This window comes from Petromyzon marinus, chromosome 21 (genome assembly GCF_048934315.1).
Source record: "Petromyzon marinus isolate PM22_M1 ecotype Great Lakes invasive population chromosome 21, UKy_Petmar_22M1.pri1.0, whole genome shotgun sequence".
NCBI classification, from domain to species: Eukaryota; Metazoa; Chordata; class Hyperoartia; order Petromyzontiformes; family Petromyzontidae; genus Petromyzon; species Petromyzon marinus.
In genome coordinates, this window is record NC_133687.1 from 14,224,758 (window position 1) to 14,245,413 (window position 20,656).

At 52.0% G+C, this 20,656-nt stretch overlaps 1 protein-coding gene across 1 annotated transcript; it reads left to right on the forward strand.

Moving 5' to 3' along the window:
- The first annotated feature begins 2,032 nt into the window (after positions 1-2,032).
- TAF5 (TATA-box binding protein associated factor 5) lies at positions 2,033-20,466 on the forward strand. The gene is made up of 14 exons (XM_032958283.2): positions 2,033-2,329; positions 5,376-5,727; positions 6,489-6,669; positions 7,330-7,468; positions 9,112-9,258; positions 9,913-10,082; positions 11,724-11,859; positions 13,290-13,410; positions 14,195-14,324; positions 14,733-14,897; positions 15,594-15,771; positions 16,349-16,465; positions 17,388-17,448; positions 18,397-20,466. The coding sequence occupies exons 1-14, from the start codon at positions 2,108-2,110 to the stop codon at positions 18,609-18,611; spliced, it is 2,334 nt and encodes a 777-aa protein (XP_032814174.2). The 5' UTR covers positions 2,033-2,107; the 3' UTR covers positions 18,612-20,466.
- Positions 20,467-20,656: the final 190 nt, after the last annotated feature.

Genomic DNA, 20,656 nt, shown 5'->3' on the forward strand with positions numbered 1-20,656 from the left:
GGCCAAGCCCCCCTTCTGGAACCTACTAGCGGGTTCTAGATGCGCCCCTTCTATCACCTTTCCCCTACATCCCTCTCTGGTCGATCACGTGACCTGCTGTCAGTCAGGGCTGCTGTAAGCTGCAGTTCCCTTCCCTGCCAACAGCCGGCGCTATGCTGCTACGTGACCGATTCTATGTCACTGCCCGAGTACTGCACGTTCAAATTTGACTGCTGCCTGACGATGCCGGTTCTAATTACTGGCAAACGTCGTACTCAGATTGTAAATGTTGTGGATTTGTTCTCCAACACACCGGTGTGCTGTACTAGTGTAGAGGATGTTCGGGACATCCTCACACACGAACACCACACAACCACGGGTTAAGGGTCACGAAGTGCGGGTTAAGGGTCACGGGGGCGCTGCCGTGTACGCCACCCAATCCGAGTATTGAGTGGAGGACACTCTGGTCGGATTGGCCCCCAGGAGGATTAGCGGTAGATATGTAAGCCCGAGAAGGGAATGAGTGTAAAAAAAAGGGCAGAAGACGGGCTATATAAGAGAGTCGATTTGGAGGGTTCGGGGTTGGTTTTCGGTGTTCAGTGGAAGTACAGTGTGAGTTGCCTTGAGAATAAAGATACTGCTTAAACCATCTCAAGTCTCCGCTTCACTAGTAACGAATGTTCTGTTTCCTTGACACTACTAAACTAATTGGCTGTGTCGGGTGGCGGCGGGTTTAACGACACGTTTATATATTCACGCGATTTAACCCAAAACAACAACCTGTATTATGGATAATACAGGATGCTTACATTTTTTAACACTTATATGGGACTATCGTTTTTAATGGAAAAAAGAACGAATAATACACTAACGTGATAACATATGTATGTAAATAGCTTCAAAGGGTCTCCAGTTGTTCGCCATCATTGTCAACGCGTGCCTGGAATCTGCTCCAGGTGGTCTCCAGAGCCCGGAGGAACATTTCTTGTAGTATTGTTGCAAATTCTCAAAAGTGTGAACACTTTTTGAAGCAACCTATATCGTGTAGTTACGATATACCGCTCCCCACAGAGCACGTGTTACTGCTGCTGTTATTGCTACCACATAGCACGTGTTGCTGCTGTTATTGCTACCACATAGCACGTGTTGCTGCTGTTGCTGCTACCACATAGCACGTGTTACTGCTGCTGTTATTGCTACCACAGAGGACGTGTTGCTACTGCTGTTATTGCTACCAGATAGCACGTGTTGCTGCTGCTGTTGCTGCTACCACATAGCACGTGTTACTGCTGCTGTTATTGCTACCACAGAGCACGTGTTGCTACTGCTGTTATTGCTACTACATAGCACGTGTTGCTGCTGTTATTGCTACCACATAGCACGTGCTGCTGCTGTTATTGCTACCACATAGCACGTGCTGCTGCTGTTATTGCTACCACAGAGCACGTGTTGCTGCTGCTGTTATTGCTACCACAGAGCACGTGTTGCTGCTGCTGTTATTGCCACCACAGAGCACGTGTTGCTGCTGCTGTTATTGCTACCACATAGCACGTGTTGCTGCTGCTGTTATTGCTACCACATAGCACGTGCTGCTGCTGTTATTGCTACCACAGAGCACGTGTTGCTGCTGCTGTTATTGCTACCACATAGCACGTGTTGCTGCTGCTGTTATTGCTACCACATAGCACGTGTTGCTGCTGTTATTGCTACCACAGAGCACGTGTTGCTGCTGTTATTGCTACCACATAGCACGTGCTGCTGCTGCTGTTATTGCTACCACATAGCACGTGTTGCTGCTGCTGTTATTGCTACCACATAGCACGTGTTGCTGCTGCTGTTATTGCTACCACATAGCACGTGTTGCTGCTGTTATTGCTACCACAGAGCACGTGTTGCTGCTGCTGTTATTGCTACCACATAGCACGTGTTGCTGCTGCTGTTATTGCTACCACATAGGACGTGTTGCTGCTGCTGTTATTGCTACCACATAGCACGTGTTGCTGCTGCTGTTGCTGCGACCACGTGGACCCGGGGTTTTATGTTCGTTTGTATGGGATCCGGTTCCTCTGTTTGACACACGGCGAAGGATCCGGTTCCCTCGGTTCTCCATCCAGGGTCTCGGGTCGCGATGGCGGCGCCGATGGAACAGCAGCAGCGCGGAGACTTGACGGAAAACAACAACAACAACAACAACAACAACGGCGGCGGCGGCAACAACAACAACAGCGGCAGCGGCGGCAGCAACGGCAGCGCGAAGGTGGCGATGGAGACGGGAGACGCGGAGAAGGAGGAGGAGGCTGCGGCGGAGGCGGCCGAAGCGTCCAGGAAAGACTCGGGCGCCGCCTCCGAGGTAGGCCCGAGTGTTGTGACCGTTTTCGTCCCTCAGCCGTGCTCGCTCCACTGCTGGATCGACGTCACCCCCACCCACAACCCTGTCACCCCCCACCCACAACCCTGTCACCCCCCACCCACAACCCTGTCACCCCCCACCCACAACCCTGTCACCCCTCACCCACAACCCTGTCACCCCCCCCACCCACAACCCTGTCACCCCCCCACCCACAACCCTGTCACCCCTCACCCACAACCCTGTCACCCCCCACCCACAACCCTGTCACCCCCCACCCACAAACCTGTCACCCACAACCCTGTCACCCCCCACCCACAACCCTGTCACCCCCCACCCACAACCCTGTCACCCCCCACCCACAAACCTGTCACCCACAACCCTGTCACCCCCCACCCACAACCCTGTCACCCCCCACCCACAACCCTGTCACCCCTCACCCACAACCCTGTCACCCCCCCACCCACAAACCTGTCACCCCCCACCCACAACCCTGTCACCCCCCACCCACAACCCTGTCACCCCCCACCCACACATCTGTCACCCCCCACCCACAAACCTGTCACCCCCCACCCACAAACCTGTCACCCCCCCACCCACAACCCTGTCACCCCCCACCCACAACCCTGTCACCCCCCACCCACAACCCTGTCACCCCCCACCCACAAACCTGTCGCCCCCACCCACAACCCTGTCACCCCCACCCACAAACCTGTGGCCCCCCACCCACAAACCTGTCACCCCCCACCCACAACCCTGTCACCCCCCACCCACAACCCTGTCATCCCCACCCACAAACCTGTGGCCCCCCACCCACAAACCTGTCGCTCGCTGTTCTCTCTGTGTCCGTGTGTGTCTGTGCTGTATGTGGGGAGCGGTGGTGTAGCGGTTAGCGCTGCGCTACGAACCTGGCCACCAAGGTTCGATTCCCGGCCGTCCCGCTCACGGCCAACACCAGTGACGATTTTCTGAACCGGTCCTGGGCCTCCCCTAGGTCGACTCAGCCTCAAATGAGTACCTGGTGCGGTGTGTAAACATTGCCACTAGGGAGACAAAGGCGGTCGGGCGTGGTGCTGGCCATCCACCCGCTCGTGTGCCGTGCCGGTCTTCATAGGTGCTCGCTAACAGCACTTGCCCCTACAGTCTGTTCAGGCTACACGGGGGATATTTGTCTTCGCTGTGGGTTGAACTTCTTTCGCACCGTACGTGACCAACCGCGCTAAATCTGGAAGTGCGTGGTGGTGGAAATGAGTTTGTCAATCTGGATGATGATTTAAAAGTGGCGTAGTACCCAGTGTCTTCCTAATATCCTAAGGAAGAGCGTTCCAGGCGTGTAACGATCCATCTGCTGATTTCTACGCTCCATCTCTCCGTGGACGGAACCCTTAACGCGTTCACTCCTTTCCCCGGCGTCACTCCCCTCCTCATCATCGTCACCTCCCGGCTATCCGGTCGGTGCCTTGTGTTAAACACACGCCCATGTTACATCGGAATGCTTACTCAATCTACGAGTGCGTTCTCTTTACCGCGACGATGTTCTACTACCAAGTTTGTTGTCTTTTGTTTTGGGCGAAGTGTGCCGCTCTTCGGGCGCGTTGCTCTTCTAAGATACCCTCTGCGGAGCGCCTGACTAGATTTCAAGATCGCACACTCGCAGGCGCTATTGTCATTACCCACGTATTACAGAGAGCAGGGTGCACCACAAGAAGATGACTGAGAATGATTGTAATGATAAGACAATGGGATTTGATCGGGACATTTACCTCTCCCCTCACATCTCTCCTCTCTCCTCTCCTCCGCCCCGAGCTCTTTATTATATTACTATAAAGTACCTCTTCCATGTCATCGTGGTGGTGGTGGTGGGTTCGGTTCTTTTTTAGTGCAGGGGTCGGCATCCTGCGGCTCCGGAGCCGCATGCGGTGGCTCTTTAAAGACTGCCGCTGCGTGACGCGTTATTTATTAAGGGATCATCACCGTCTCGTATTCATCACACAGTGCATTGCGGCTCTTGATATATTGACTTATTATTTGTGGTTGCCGGACCCCTGTTGAAGTGTGTTGATAGTAGATAGTAGTAGGGAGCGGTGGTGTAGCGGTTAGTGTGCTGCGCTACGAACCCGGCGACCCGAGTTCGATTCCCGCTCACGGCCAACACCAGTGAGGATTATCTGAACCGATCCTGGGCCTCTCCAAGGTCGACTCTGCCTCATGAGTACCCGGTGCGGTGTGTAGTAAACATCGCCACTAGGGAGACAAAGGCGGTTGGGCGTGGTACTGGCCACCTACCCCCTCGAGTGCCGTTCTGGCCTTCATAGGTTCTCACTAACAGCACTTGCCCAAACAGTCTGTTTTTAAAGACGTCCAGAGAAACCGAGTGACAGTCAACTTGCCATAGTATCTAAACATGAAAGTTGGATTGCATATTGTTAATTAATTTGCATATTGCCTGCTGTGACTTGGATCAGGAACATGGACTGCGATGAAAATGGAACAAAGGCTGAAAAGTGCGCAGAGTAGAATGGAAAGGTGCATGAAGAAAGGGGGAAGACAAATTGACGGACGGCGATATCCACACAGGGGCGAAATTATCGAACCCTTAACCGATCAACAAAAGGCGTCCAGATTATGACATATACAGCCAGCTAACCCTGTGAAGACCAAACATTCGCGTATAGATACCACGTACATAATATTCAGCCGATGTTCAGTGTCGCAATTGTAGCATGGGAAATCGTAACACTGTACTTCGTGGATAAATGCCCGACAGGCATGTGTGAATAAAGCAGGCCCTATGGTGGATAGTGCAGTCGCCAACTCATCCACTATATCTGTTTGGCCTCTCTATGTCCTATGAAGAAGGTCCTTTGGCCAAAACGTGGCTTATATATTTTTGTTCTCAAGCCAGCATTCTTGATGAATGTGTTGAGTCTTTATTTTAAGATAATAGGACATTTTATGCATCTGTAGCCGCCGGAATCGCATTTTATCTTATATATGCATGTTTGCACATGCGTAAAGCAACATGCGGGGGATCTTTGTCTTTGCCTAGGGCGAAGGAGGCGGTGGTAGCAGTGGCGGTGGTGGTGTCGTCCCACCGGCACCACCACCACCATCGTCGTCATCTTCCTCCTCCGTGCTGGACCGCAAGGCCCTTGCGGCGGTGCTGGAGTTCCTGCAGAGGAGTGGCCTTCACGACTCGGTCGAGACATTGCGTCGTGAGGCGGGCGTCGCGAGCGACCCTGGTCTCGTGACCTCCGGAGGGACTGCTTCCGCCGCAGCCTCAAAAGACGCGGGGGCCGCGGGCAGCAGCAGCAGCAGGGCCACGTCGGCGGACGTCAGCTCCCTCCTGTCGGCGTACAAGCAGGCGGGCGAGGCGGCACGTTACCACGACGACTACACCGGTACGGTTGCCCCTGCCGCCCACGAGAGAGTGTGGTTCTCCTCTGTTGCACTCACATTCTGGAACCCCTGAATAGATTTCAAGATCGCACTCTCACCGTCTTCGATATCCTCCATGGGTGCACCCTTGCCTCCCTCTCCCCTCTCATCTCTCCTGCCCTCCACGTGCTCGTCTCCTTCCTCCCTGTTATCTCACTGTGCTCGATTCGATGATTATCCTACGTCTCTCCTGAACCCCATTCTCTTCCCAATGTTGTCCTACCTCTCCCCTCTCATTTATCTCTACTCTCCTCCCCTCCCCCACACTCTTCTGCCTCTTTCCTCTAATTTTACTCTGGGTGGGAGAATAATTCCACACGCATTGCTTTCCAATCTAGCATTTATGCTTTAGCTCTGTCCCGTCTGCAACGTGGTGGCATTATAACTCCTGAAGATGATCTAATATTAACCAAAGTGGTTAAAGTTTGTGTTGCTATTCGGGACTTACCTGATTGAAAACTAGCCAAATTGGTTGAATGTTTGCCCAAAACGTGGAGAGACAAACCAGTGCAAAAAGTATTTGCAAATGTCACGTGAATTTGTGCTTTGACAGCTACCATCAGCTTCTCTACCGCTCAATAAATACTCGTGAAGACAAGCACATGCTTCCGTAATCCATGGATATAATGCGTGTTGCCCCTTGCACCTCGAACGTGCATCCTCGCTCCTTTCACGTGCTTCTCCTGCTCTTCGCTTCATCCCCCCCACCCCGCCCGGGGAGTAGAGATGAAGCGTTTTGTGGAGTCGAGCCTGGACTGTCACAAAGCGGAGCTGGCGGGGCTCCTGTACCCGCTCTTCCTGCACATGTACCTGGAGCTCGTTTATCACGAGCATGAGGTCGAGGCCAAAGCTTTCTTCACCCTCTTCAACGGGGACCAGGAGCCCTGCTACCAGGACGACCTGAGGTGAGCATCGCCTCGCTCGCCGGCACGGCGCCACCGCACTGCAGCCGGCACGGCAATGCCCACACGCGCAAAAAAAGCTTCACCGCGTTGCACTGCGCCAGCAACTTGAACTGCACCGCACACAATATACGCTCAGTCGTATTGCTCTGCGCGACTGCACTCAACGGCACCGCACTCGAGGCAACGCGTCGTCCCGCATCGCGCTGCACCGGCAGCCGCACTGCACGACACTGCACAACACTGCACCATACTGCACCGCTATCCCGCACTGAACTGCGCTGCTTACAATGCACTGAATTGCTCTTCACTGCTCGCCTGCACTGAACTGCACCACCCGCATTGAACCGCACCTGCCGTTCGCTCGGCATTGCATTGAATGCATTGTATTTATGCTGCACCATGCTGCATAGCACTATGCCAGCAGTACTTCACTGCACCATTGATCCGAGCTGAACTCCACCGCATCATTAGTTAGCACTGTGCTGCACCCGTTGGAACATATTGCACAGCACACACCACGGTCACTTGCAGCATACATCACTGCTCTTCACTGCATCACATTGCACTGCGCTGTATCATACATCACCACACTGCACTGCAATACACCGCACTGCAGCGCACCGCTCCGCCTTCACCGTGCGGCCTCCCTGCACTGCACAGGGTGCTGTCCGGACTGTCGAAGAGGCAGCACTTGCTGCGTGGGGACACCAGCTCGGCGCTGCTGTCCTCGTTCCGCACCGGCAAGTTCGTGGTTCGCATGGCTCGCGACAGCTACGCCGGCCTGCGCAGACACCTGCAGGTGTGTCTGCGTGCGTGCACATAGCCTGGCGCAGGCACCGTGTCGACGTCACCGCCGCATAGTGGCGAGCGGCGGCGGTTGTTGTTGCTGCGTGGATTCGTCGCGCAGTGGTTAGCGTGCCGTGCTACGAACCCGGCGACCCGAGTTCGATTCCCGCTCACGGTTAACGCCGGTGACGACTATCTGAACCGGTCCTGGGCGTCCCCTAGGTCGACTCAGCCTCAAATGAGTACCTGGTGCATTGCCACTAGGGAGACAAAGGCGGTCGGGTATGGTGCTGGCCACCCACCACCTCGTGTGCCGTTCCGGCCTTCATTGGTGCTCGCTAACAGCACTTGCCCCGACAGTCTGCTAAAGGCTACACGGGAGATCTGACGTCTATCTGAATGCAGAGTGACACCATCACCTCGCACAGAAATCTGCTCTTATCAAGACGCTCATTCATCGAGCTAAGAAAGTGTCAGATGGTGACAGTCTGAGAAGTGAAATTCAACATGTTAAAGAAACGCTGCAAATGAACGGTTACAATGATGCACAAATCAACAGGGCATTGAATGCCAAAACCAAATAAAATAACACGAGCATTGAAACTGCCCAAATAATTAAAACGATCAAAATAACTGATAAACTAGCCAGATGTTTGGAAAAAAATCATCCGAGTCAGATTTGGAAAGGTACATAAAATACAGAAATTAATATCTGGTACAAAAGATGTATTACCGAAGCTATCAACAAAAGGTGTGTACAGGATTAACTGCACGTGTGGTGAATGTTATGTTTGGCAAACAGGACGAATGATCAGCACGAGACTAAAAGAACATCAGAGAAATATTAAATTATCTCAAATACAACTGTCAGCAGTAGCAGAACATGCTTGCCAACAAGGACACTCCTTTGATTTTGATAATGTGGAAGTTCTGTGCAAAACTAGCTGCTACTGGCCAAGACTAATTAGAGAATCGACATTGAAAGAAATAAAAATAACTTTAACTGTTCGGATAGCTACCGCCTGAGTGCTGCATGGAAGTGAATCATCAAATAACACATTATTTAAATGCATGCCTATAATACACACAATAGACAGGAAGGACAAGTTCAAAGGGCTCGCATATTGCATAATGTTCGTTGCCTCAGTAATGCAAGAGCGCAGAGGCCTGGTCACCACATCTACGCCTCTATATAATGAACGAAACAGTTCGACTTCTTCACAAATCTGGATGTCGCCTGATGAAGCTAGTTGTAAATGCTGGTGAAACGTCGTACTCAGATTGTAAATGTTGTTGCTTGGCTCTCTCAACACACCGTTGTGCTGTACTAGTGCCGAATTTGCATTTTCTGTTTACGTGACAACCCTTATTAGTTGGCTGTGTCGGGTGGTAGCGGGTTTTAACGACACATTTATTTACGCGATCTAACCCAAAAAACCTCTATTATTAGGGAGATCTTTGTCTTTGCGGATACGTTGCTCTTGTTGTGGTTGCGACGGTTGTGCATGGCACAATGGTTTTGGCCGTTACTCCACGTCTGGTTGCTGGTGTGTGGCTTTGCATCGGCTTGTCGTGGCTGTGCGTTTGTGAGGGCATCTCGCGGACGTGGTGGCTTACGGGTTATGGTTTCTAACGGTCGCTGCCTCTGGTTCGCAGGAGCGCCCCACGTCGCGAGCGTCGCTCATCACGCAGGAGCACGTGTACGTGGACGTGTACGACGGCGCGCCCCGCACCGCCGCGCAGGTGGCGCTCACCTCGGGCGCCATGGGGGGCGAGGCGCCGCGCCACGCCAACAAGTCCAAGGTGCTAGCGCCACGACGACCACCTGACACCGTTTCGGGCCACGTCACACCCTCAAGGACCGTTTAGCCAATTAGAATAACGCTCGGGTGATGCATTTCAAGACATTCCCCCCTCCCCAACCCAATAAGAATAGGTAGTAATAGTATTACTCGAGCCCTGATAAAAATATCTTCTCTCAAAATCCTGCCACCTAAAGGCAGGAACCCCCCCCCCCCCCCAAACTAACAATTTTTTTAATTTTACCAGGTAAGGCCCACCGAGCTATGTAGCTCTTTTTCGGAAGCTACCTGACCACGAATGATAGCTCAAGAAAAATCCACACGACCACAGGGAGAGAGAGAGACATGCAAACTCCAAATATACAGTAGGCATCAGGGTCGGGATCGAACCCACGACCTCCTGTATACCAGGCGAAGTAGTTAACATCTCATAGCCACCATGGCGGCCACACCCAGTGTGACAACGCCTTTTGCCGCTGACGACATCACCAACGCCCACCCACGTCCCCCTCGCGTGGTCGCGAGCCGTGCCAAATGAAGCCGTGGGCCCTATCCATCCCAAGAGACCCCCGAGTCGCCCCCCCTTACCCCTGCCGCAGACGGTTCAGGAGTGCATTCACGGTGACCGGGGGCGATGCCGTGTCCACGCTCGCAGGTTTACTACGGGCTGCTCAAGGAGCCGGAGCTAGAAGTCCCTCCGGACGACGAGGATGAGGAGGGGGCAGGGGAGGGTGAGGAGGGGCGGCCCAAGAAGAAGAAGTCGAAGAAAGAAGCGACGGCCGGAAAGAGCAAAAAACAGGACCCGAATGCCCCCCCCATCACTCGGTGAGTGTTTCGAAGACTTCCACGTGGCAGGGAGTTGATAGGCGACGCTTACGTGGTGATGCCGACGCTGGCGAGCCAGTGGACGGCTTCCGTAGTACAGGTTTCCCTCGTTCTACGTGGCGGCGGTGGTAGTGGTAGATGCGTTCCAAGAAAAGGGACCGAGCGAAACCGCACAATGAGACGGCTGCCTGCCAAGTAGAGTGCACAGTACACACAGTACACACAGTACAGACAGTACGCACAGTACACACAGTACAGACAGTACACACAGTACACACACACAGTACAGACAGTACACACACACAGTACAGACAGTACGCACAGTACACACACAGTACAGACAGTACGCACAGTACACACACAGTACAGACAGTACGCACAGTACACACACACAGTACAGACAGTACGCACAGTACACACAGTACAGACAGTACGCACAGTACACACACACAGTACAGACGGTACGCACAGTACACACACACAGTACAGACGGTACGCACAGTACACACACAGTACAGACAGTATGCACAGTACACACAGTACACACAGTACAGACAGTATGCACAGTACACACAGTACAGACAGTACGCACAGTACACACAGTACAGACAGTACGCACAGTACACACACAGTACAGACAGTACGCACAGTACACACACACAGTACAGACAGTACGCACAGTACACACACAGTACAGACAGTACGCACAGTACACACACAGTACAGACGGTACACACAGTACGCACAGTACACACACACAGTACAGACGGTACGCACAGTACACACACACAGTACAGACGGTACGCACAGTACACACACACAGTACAGACGGTACGCACAGTACACACACACAGTACAGACGGTACGCACAGTACACACACAGTACAGACGGTACGCACAGTACACACACACAGTACAGACAGTACGCACAGTACACACACAGTACAGGCAGTTCGCACAGTACACACACACAGTACAGATGGTACGCACAGTACACACACACAGTACAGACGGTACGCACAGTACACACACACAGTACAGACAGTACGCACAGTACACACAGTACACACGCAAAGTCCGCACGCAAGTACACACAGTACACACACACAGACAATACACAGAGATCACACAATGTTCCACGTCTGACCATGTAGCCGCATACGGGTGAATTCAAACCACGCAGTACATTTTGTGTAGAAATCGGTGCGCTGCATATACGCGGAATCACACCAACCGAATCCGCACCCTTGTCCTGTCCGATACGGAGCCCTCATCCTGTCCGACACAGTACCCTCATGCCGATAGAGGAGCCTCATCCCATCTGGGGATGGGGGTGATTTTTATGAAGACAGCGATCACGTTTTTGATCGTAGGGATAATAAATCCGGTGGTGATAATAACGATGGTTGTGAATGTGGCTGCGATGACGATAGTGGTGATTGTTACGTCGGGAATGACGATAATTTTGACAGTAATTATGTATGCATGTTGAACTTCTATCACACCTTACGGAGCCAACCGTGCTAATCGGAAGGACAACAAACTAACGCACAAAAAGCAAAGTAGGGATGATGGTGATGACGTAATCACAATGCACGTCTTTCGTTTCCCTTGTCTCTCCCTCCCCGTGACCACCTCAAGGATTCCGTTGCCCGAGCTGAAGGACTCGGACAAGCTGGACAAGGTGATCGCTCTCAAGGAGAGCATGAAGCGGGTACGCCTGGGCCCTGACTGCCTGCCCTCCATCTGCCTCTACACCTTCCTCAACGCCTACCAGGTGGGTTTTATCAGTCTCGGCCATTGTCGATGGAGGCCCTCCCCAAGCCTGTCGGGATCTCTCACCGTCCCGCTACGCGTTTAGTTTTGTCGTCCTTCCCTCGCAACCTCCTCCGATTAGCATGATTGGCTGCGTACGATGCGAAAGATGTTCAACATACACACACACACACACCTCCAACATACATACACACCTACTACACCATACACACGTACGTAACAATCCGTCTCGCCTCCTTGCACACCGGCTGATTTCACCGCCGCGTCTTCATGCTTGATGCCCTCTCTGTGGCGGGTTCCCTCCTTTGGCCGCCACTCTGGCGTTCATCTCGTCCACCGACCATCGGTGGTTCTAGCGACGTATGCTGCCGCAGCCCGCTGCTTCAGAGTCGATATTCTGTGTGCAGTTTTGCGTTTGTCTTCTAATCCGTGTGTTCCTCTTTCTGTCTCGGTGTAATTCGGCGGCTTGCATTTGCCCACCTGTGTGGACGTTTTACTTTTTGGTTCCATTTTATTTGTCAATGTCAATGATTTTGCTCTGTCATAGCAGATAATGTATCGATTAAAAGGTTTCTTATAAAGGCTCATTGGTTTGCTGATTTTCATTACTTAGGTAAATTTTTATTCCAAAAATACTGCAACCTTCTCTCATTTGAAGGAGATTTAACAATATTTGGGAACTTCACAGTGCTATAGCTCGTAAACAGTGCAGGATATTCTGGCGATAATTACTGACGAACATGTTAATAAGTCGGCTCGTAATCAATGAGTATACGGGAGGATTGTTACGCTCATTTATATCTACACAGCCTCGTGAATTTAAGAATGGATTATTTGATGGTCTACATCGATTTGTATCAAAATGAAATGCTATCGTTACATTTAGGTAGATTCAATATGCATCAGAAACCCCGGGATTTCCTCAGCGCTGGTTCAGTCTCCTCTTACCCCTGAGCTACGCGGCCACCGCCCGTGCCGGATTAAGGTGGTGACTTGGCCCGGCGGTAGCGCCTCCATCGTCCGTGGCGGAGGCTCTCCGTTCGAATTCGATGCATTGGGGTTGTGATAGCCGTTTTAAAAACGGCGATTGTTAAAGATAGCGTCACGTCACTCGCGCGAGAGTGGGCCACTATATTTGAAAATTACCTACTGAAAATTGGGGTGGTAATCCTCACCCCCACCCCCCGCTAATGTCCCAGGTCACGGAGACTCTCCTGGCCTCGTGAGTTCTCACCTGGTTAAACAAAATATCAGAATCTTTATTCGTCTCGGATGAATCCGATGAGCTCAGGAGCTTTTATTCGCCAGTTGCAAGAAAGTTCACTCCCACATCCGAGTGTTTTTTTTTTTAACGGTCGTGTGCGAATCGGTTTGCCAAAAGTGTGCACAAGTGAGTGTCAACCGGGCCGCACTTCGTTGCCGCTCCTCCAGGGCCTGTCCTGCTGCGACATCTCTGATGACTCGAGCCTCGTCGCTGCCGGCTTTTCCGACTCCACCGTGCGGGTGTGGAGCCTCACGCCGAAGAAGCTGCGCTGCATCAAACCATCCAGCGGTAACACACGCGTGTGTCGGTGTCGGTGTGTCGTGTGTGGGGAGCGGCGGTGCAGCGGTTAGCGCTACGCTGCGCTACGAACCCGGCGACCGATTCCCGCTGACGGCCAACATTGGTGACGAATATCTGAACCGGTCCTGGGTCTCCCCTAGGTGGACTCGGCCTCAAATGAGTACCTCGTGCAGTGTGCAAACATCGCCACTGGGGAGACAAAGGCGGCCGGGCGCAGTGCTGGCCACCCACGCCCTCATGTGCCGTGCCGGCCTTCATAAGTGCTCGCTAAAAACACTTGCCCCAAGGGTCTGCTTAGGGCTATATGAGAGATCTTTGTGTGTGTGTAGTGGTTGTGTAGTGGTTGGCGTGCTGCGCTACGAACCCGGTGACCCGCGATCGATTCCCGTTCACACCCAACACCAGTGACAATTATCTGAACCGAGGTCGACTAAGCCTTAAATGAGCACCTGATGCAGTGTGCTTTCATCAGCATCGGGAAGACAAAGGTGGCCAGGCACAGCACCTGTCCCAACCCAACAGTCTGTTAAGGCTATACGGGGGATCTTTGTATATGCGTGTGACTGTGTGTGTGTGTGCGTTGGCACAGTTGGGGTGCACAGGTAGTGCATCGGCCAATCATCTCAGTCGACCCATGGCACCTGCTGGGTCTGCCCCGTGACCTCATGCCAGCGGGCGTTTGACACTTCACGTGGCCTGAACATGCTCCTAGCCTGGCACAAGCGCCGTGGTGACGTCACCGCCACTTAGTGCGTGTGCGTGCATCTCACAGAATTGGTCCTCATCGACAAGGAAGCGGACGACGTGATGGAGCGGATCATGGACGATCGCACGACGAGCGACTCGAAGCTGCTGCTCGGTCACGGTGGACCCGTCTTCTCCACCAGCTTCAGCCCCGAACGGTGCGGCACGCGCTCACTCGCTCACGACCCCCGCCCAGCCGTCAAACGCACCGCCGGCTCACAACGGCCAATGTCGGATACATTGAGCCTCGGAGCTGTGCTGTTTCTCTGTGGCTGTGTGCATCTTTATCTGTGTGCCCGGTGTGTCTGAGTGTGTCTGTCACCGCCACTCCGTGGCGAATGGCGATTATTGTTGTCTGAATGTGCATATGTCTCTGTGTTGGTCTGTGTCAGTGTATGTCTGTGTGTCTGTACATCTGTTTTATCTATGCTTGTGTGTGTGTTTGTATGTGTAAATGTGTACGCGATCTACCCCCCCCCCCCCCAAAAAAAAACACCTGTATTATGGATGATATTGTTCGCGAAAGCCTATGTGTAAGCATCAGCATGGTATGTGCGTGCGTGCAGGGCATGGCTGCTGTCCTCCTCCGAAGACGGCACGGTGCGCGTGTGGTCACTCCACACCTTCACGTGCCTCGTGGCGTACCGTGGACACATCTGGCCTGTCTGGCATGCCTCCTTCTCCCCGCACGGACACTACTTCGTGTCGGCCGGGCATGACCGCACCGCACGGTACGGCTAACGTCTGCCAGCCACCGTGATCGGTCGAGACTGCTAGCATGTGCTGGTGATGGTGGCGTTTTTGATTTTGCAGCGTTGGAAACCTTTTTGGCGGTGTTTTATGTTTGTGGTGTAGGTGCGCTTCTGTGGCCGTCTGGAACGCTCCTCCTTCCGATATTAGGAAACCACTGGAGCTGTGCACTTTTAAATAATCTTCTAGATTCAATTCGATTTTATTTGAGACTACTTTTTTGTTTAGTTATCCTTCCCCAGCACCCCCGATGATTGCGGTTGGCTACGTACGGTGCGAAAGAAGTTCAACATATGTACATACAGGTGGTTATAGTTATGTTTGTGACATTGACAACACTGATAGTGTTCAAGGTTATCGTGGTGATGGTGATCCAGTCATAAGTTTAGAGATGCGTTACAAAATGAGAAATAAATATATTATGGTCTGAAAGGGGGGAAATGGGGTCAGGACAGGATAGGGAAACATGGAAGAGGAGGGAAAACAACACAGCACAGCCCCTGTCAGGAAGTGACCAGGATCCACCAACAACAATCCCCAGGAACAAATGTAACCAGGGCAGCAGCGACAAGTTCCAGGGTATGCTCAGGGGGGAGTTGTGGGGTGGTCAAGCCGGCGACATCGCTGACGCTGTTGCTCGTCGTGCCCTCCGGTTGACGATGTGACCGCCGGCGCAGGCTGTGGGTGATGGACCACCACCAGGCGGTTCGCGTGTTCGCGGGCCACCTGAGCGACGTCACGTGCGCCTGCTTCCACCCCAACTCCAACTACGTGGCCACGGGCTCGGCGGACCGCTCAGTGCGCGTGTGGGACGTCCTGAACGGGGCCTGCGTGCGCACACTCACGGGACATAAGGTGCAGTGCGCGCGCGAGAGAGTTTGATCCTTTTGCCGTCGCGAGACAACTTCTGCGAGTTGCAGGGCGGGGGTTCCCGTTCACCGCCGAATCGCGGAACGTGCGAGCGGCTCGGCGTTCATTTTAATTAGGGAGGCGTAGTAGTGCCGTTGTTTTTTTAAAGACGTCACTGCAGAGAACCGTAGCGACACAACCGCACTCTACGATAGCTGGCACCAAACAATACCACATGCCCTTCACGCACGGCTTTGTGGGAGCCTCGATACCGTTAAAGTTATTTGAGTTTTTTTTGTTCAATTCTGAATCGCAATGAAAACTGATGATGTACACATATCATTGATAATGTTGATGTTTGTATGTATGTTGGACTTACGAGCAAACCATGCTGATGTTTGTGATGATGGTGATGTTTCTAGTGCTAGTGATTGTCACCGTTATGGCGATTATGCTTGTGATGATTTCAACTTTAATTGCAATAACGACGACGGTGACGATCATGCCGATGGTGTGCGGGATTATCATGATGACAAGGATGCTGACGACGATGCCGACGATGGTGTTGCCGTGTGTGCCTCAGGGTTCCGTCCACTGTGTGGCATTTTCGCCAAACGGGCGATTCCTGGCGTCAGGTGGCGCAGACAGCCGAGTGTTGCTTTGGGACATCGCGCATGGACTCCCCATTGCCGAGCTCAAGGTTCCCCAGCGCGTTCACTTTCATCCTCCCGTCGCGTTCCTCTTGTCCACATTGATTTAGTGTTAGCGAATCCCATGAGCTCACTCACCCGTGAATATCATTTATCAGCCATGAAGAATCTACCGCTGGGTGAAGGCTTCCCCAAAGTGTCTCCGGCTGTTATGATCCTATGATGTAACAAGCCACCTTGCCCCATCACATGAGCTGATGTCCATCGTCCCATCTCTCCAGTGATTTGTTGTCTCGGGCGCCTTCCCTCCCATCATCCACCGGCTTCTCGTGATGTGTACTCCCCAAATACACTTTTCTTAGTACTGTAGCCATAAACTTTTCCTATTATATCCTTGTTCTATGTATGTTCTGCAATCCATGTGTTCTTGTCATTGTCTCTCAGTGTAATTCCAAGCACGCATCTCTCCATGCCTCTTTGCGCACTGTCATTATTTTCTCCGTCTGTAACACGGGCTCACAATAACTCTTTCAAGATGATCCGAAGTCAAATTTAGTTCAAAATTTGTGTTGCTAATCCCCTGGAGAAATTGGGACCAATTGATCAGAGGTTTGACGAAAACTTGGTGATAAAAAAAAAACTAGCGCTAAATCTATAAGTATTCCCGGCCGAGGCAATGAGGTCACCCGCCATGCGTGTGCCTCACTTCCCCCTGATATAAATGTTTGCGTGACATCATCTCACGACGTCACACATCGTGCGCCAAGTGACATCATCTTGTGCAGCTCCGGGTGGTAATGTTAATATCGCTCATTAAATACTTAACAAGGATAAGCGCACGCCCAAAAGTTGCTCTGGAAAGTACGAATATGCGTGATCTATCTTCTCTGTTTCGTCTTTGCCTTTCAGGTAGGTGTTCCCAAACAGTTGCGCGTTTGCTATAAGGAGCGTCCTGTGCGTGTGTGTTGTTAGGGTCACACGGACACCGTGTACACGCTGAAGTTCAGCCGCGACGGGGAGGTGCTCGCTTCAGGTGAGTGGCAGTGGCCTCTTATGCATTGTATGCGTGTATTTTTTTACTTCTTTTGCACCGTAAATAGCCATCCGTGATAATTGAAGCAGTTGGCTCAATGGCCACGTTCGGAGTCAACCACAGAAAGTTATTCTGGGTTCTCGTTATTGCTCGAATGATTAGTCGATTAATAAACTCAACATTTTATTTGACTTTTTGGGGGTCAATTACTCGGGCCCCTTTAAGGTTAGCAGCCACCTCGACATGGTGCCTCTGGAGGCTGAAAAACTCCTTAAAGCTCTGCCTGGCGTGACATGGTTTATGATGTACCTGTGCATGTTGGACTTCTTTCGCACCGGACATAGCCAACCGTGCTAATCGGAGGTGCGGGGGAAGGACAACAAACCAAACACAAACAGCAGTTCTAAGGAAAAGTCTTCAATCTATATTTAAAAGTGAAATAGCTCCAGTGGCTTCCTAATATCGGAAGGAAGGCCGCTTTTTGGGCCATGAACATTTTCCTTGGCGTGGTAACGCCGCTGCCCCCTATTGATGATAAGGGGAAGTAAACGGCCTGCAGAGTGGTGAGTGACAATCACCCCTACACTTGTATAATGCTATCTGGTCTCTTATCCACATGTGTTCCTTCCACATTCCAATCTGGACACGTACATGTCGATCCCTTTTTGGCATTCCACTGCTGGATGAGGGCCTTGTATGTCAGTGGACCACGCAATCACCGCGCTGGTTGGTGCCGGTGGGGTAGGACAGTGAAGAACAATCGCACGCAATGGATAAGAGGAGCAAGTCCATCACTTCCTCCGTGACACCGTGTGCCGACTGAACATCTATGAAAAATAGCTTGTATAGCCCGTTGGATTCCTCCAGTATAAATACAAATTCTGGCCGTGGCTGTCGTCATTGTGACCTTATTTTTTTGTTTTGTTTGCGGGTTGCGGTCACGCACAGGCGGAGCGGACTGCTGCGTGCGCCTGTGGGACGTGACGCGGGCCGTCGACGAGCTGGACCCCGACGACTTCGTGTCAGCGTCGCTGCACTCGCCGCCCGCGGAGCACGCGGCCGACCTGACGCTGGGCGCGCACTTCACCAAGAGCACGCCCGTGGCGCACCTGCACTTCACGCGCCGCAACCTGCTGCTCGCGTGCGGCGCGTTCACGCCCTGAGCCGTCGCCGCCAGCGGGTGGGTGGCGGGGGGGGGGGCGGCCGTAGCAATGCGGGACACGGTTCACGCGGATTGAGCCGCGCGAGCTGGCGGTACGCGCGTTCCGCGGAGCGCGTGCGGGTACGCAGATATCGCAGTGCAGGACATAACGTCCCGAAGATAGGTTGCACAGAGCACAGGTGGTGAACCTCACAGGGCGTGTTTATTACACAGTTTGTTGTCGTGCCCCTCCCCCACACCGATTAATACGGTTGGCTACGTGCGGTGCGAAATAATTTCAGCATACGTACAACACGATGCGTGTGCAGTACACAGAATAGCGCAGTGCAGGATATAGTCAACTCTCGATTATCCAGGGTAATTGGGGAGAGGGGTGGCCCAGATAAATAAGACCACACAATGCAAAATATACATAAGTTAGGCTATTAAAACGTGTTTGTTGCTTACCCATGTAGAATGGTGGTGAATACGTGTAGAATGTTTCATATTGTGTTTTTTACGCTGGTTAAAGAAACCGGCATACTTCTGGACATGTGCGCTGTCACGGTCGGCACCAAGTCACTGAGCCGCGACGGGTGAGGAGCAGCCAGTAGCACCCGGCGCGCGCGTGTGTAAAGATTATCTTTGCAAGTTTGGTTAAACGGCAGCCCGTATAGTGGAGAGTTCACTGTCGCATACATAGGGCACTGCCAACTGCTGTCTCTTCAACTAGCTACCTATGGGCCAGATGTGGACTGTGAATGCTCTTTGATTTGCCTGCCAAACTATGGCCCACGGACACAAAACGGTAAACAGATTAGTGAGCTGAAAGAGAAACAACAGAGAGATGGGTGCTCTGGACGAGCAGTACAGATTAGTGAGATGAACAAAAACTGAACGAGAGAGAGAGCTGTAGACAAGAGAAATACGAGTGAGATGAAAGTTAAGATGAACAAAAAAAGGAGAGATGAGAGACCTGGAGGACGGGCAGTAGAGATTAGCAGAGACCCGTAATGTCACGGTGACTGAAAGAAAGTGGCCCACCAGCACAAGCTCGTGTTATTGTGACCCAAGTGTAAATACAAATTGGAGAACTCCACATTGCACAAATCGGACTGCATAGCGTGCGACACGTTGCATCCAGAGGGCACGCATGTTGTATACGGGTCGCCCGGCACATGAAGTACACAGCGCACCAAACGCATTTGGTACACGCACCGCACGGCGCACCAGTTTGACATTTGGAGTTGACCATTGGATTATCACTGCCGTCCGGGAAAATTTCTGCAGGGAATTTGTCGTCCGCTGTAATGTGGACATCGATCAAGAGAAACCCCCCCTGCATCGTTGTTGGAAAAAGAATGGCATATTGTGCTGATTTAAGTACGAAAGTGTTGTTGCGTAGCTACAGTGTCATTCTGACTTAATAAAAGGAAGTTGGCTTGGGCAGGACGCGTCACTAAAACGTATGATGGCCAGTGGTAGCGTCAACTGCTGCCAAGATGGAGCGATGGAGTTGGCTCGTGGAAGGAACTAAATGGATTGTTGTATAGCGAGACCACGAGAGATTTTGACGGCTTAGGGTGGTCGTCATCCACCAGTGTATTGATTCGGGCTGATCAGTTTGTCCAGTGTCTCCCCGGTAATAGAGGTAATTGGGTGTGACCTTGCCTGGATAAAGGTGTAAAAAAATGTTCACACCATAGGCAACATGCTATGCAAATGCCCTGTCTTGTTTAGTTTTTATTTATATTTCTATGTTTTTTTTTTAATAAGACCCTCCATCGCCTTAGCCATTTCCATTGTACGTATTCCCTGGCCAGTACTTGACTGTGTGAAATTTTGTACAAACTTTATTAAAAAAAATAGTAAAGATGCATGCGTTGCCTGCCTCCGTTTCTGGTGAACGAGATGATCCCTTAACCCAGCCAAACCCCTTGCTTTGGTTACAAGACTTTTTACAGGAGGGACCTGCATTTGGGTTAGTGTTTTTGTTTGTGTGACCATTTGCATTGCCAAAGTTGTTTGCCTTCGCATGGGAGAAAACCGGAGCACCGGAGAAAACCT

Excerpts from the sequence above, each read along its gene's own strand:
- TAF5 (XM_032958283.2), top strand. The coding sequence starts at position 2,108 with ATGGCGGCGCCGATGGAACAGCAGCAGCGCGGAGACTTGACGGAAAAC. Across the intron at positions 15,772-16,348 it reads GCACACTCACGGGACATAAG|GGTTCCGTCCACTGTGTGGC; the intron begins GTGCAGTGCGCG and ends TGTGTGCCTCAG. Across the intron at positions 17,449-18,396 it reads CGGGGAGGTGCTCGCTTCAG|GCGGAGCGGACTGCTGCGTG; the intron begins GTGAGTGGCAGT and ends GGTCACGCACAG.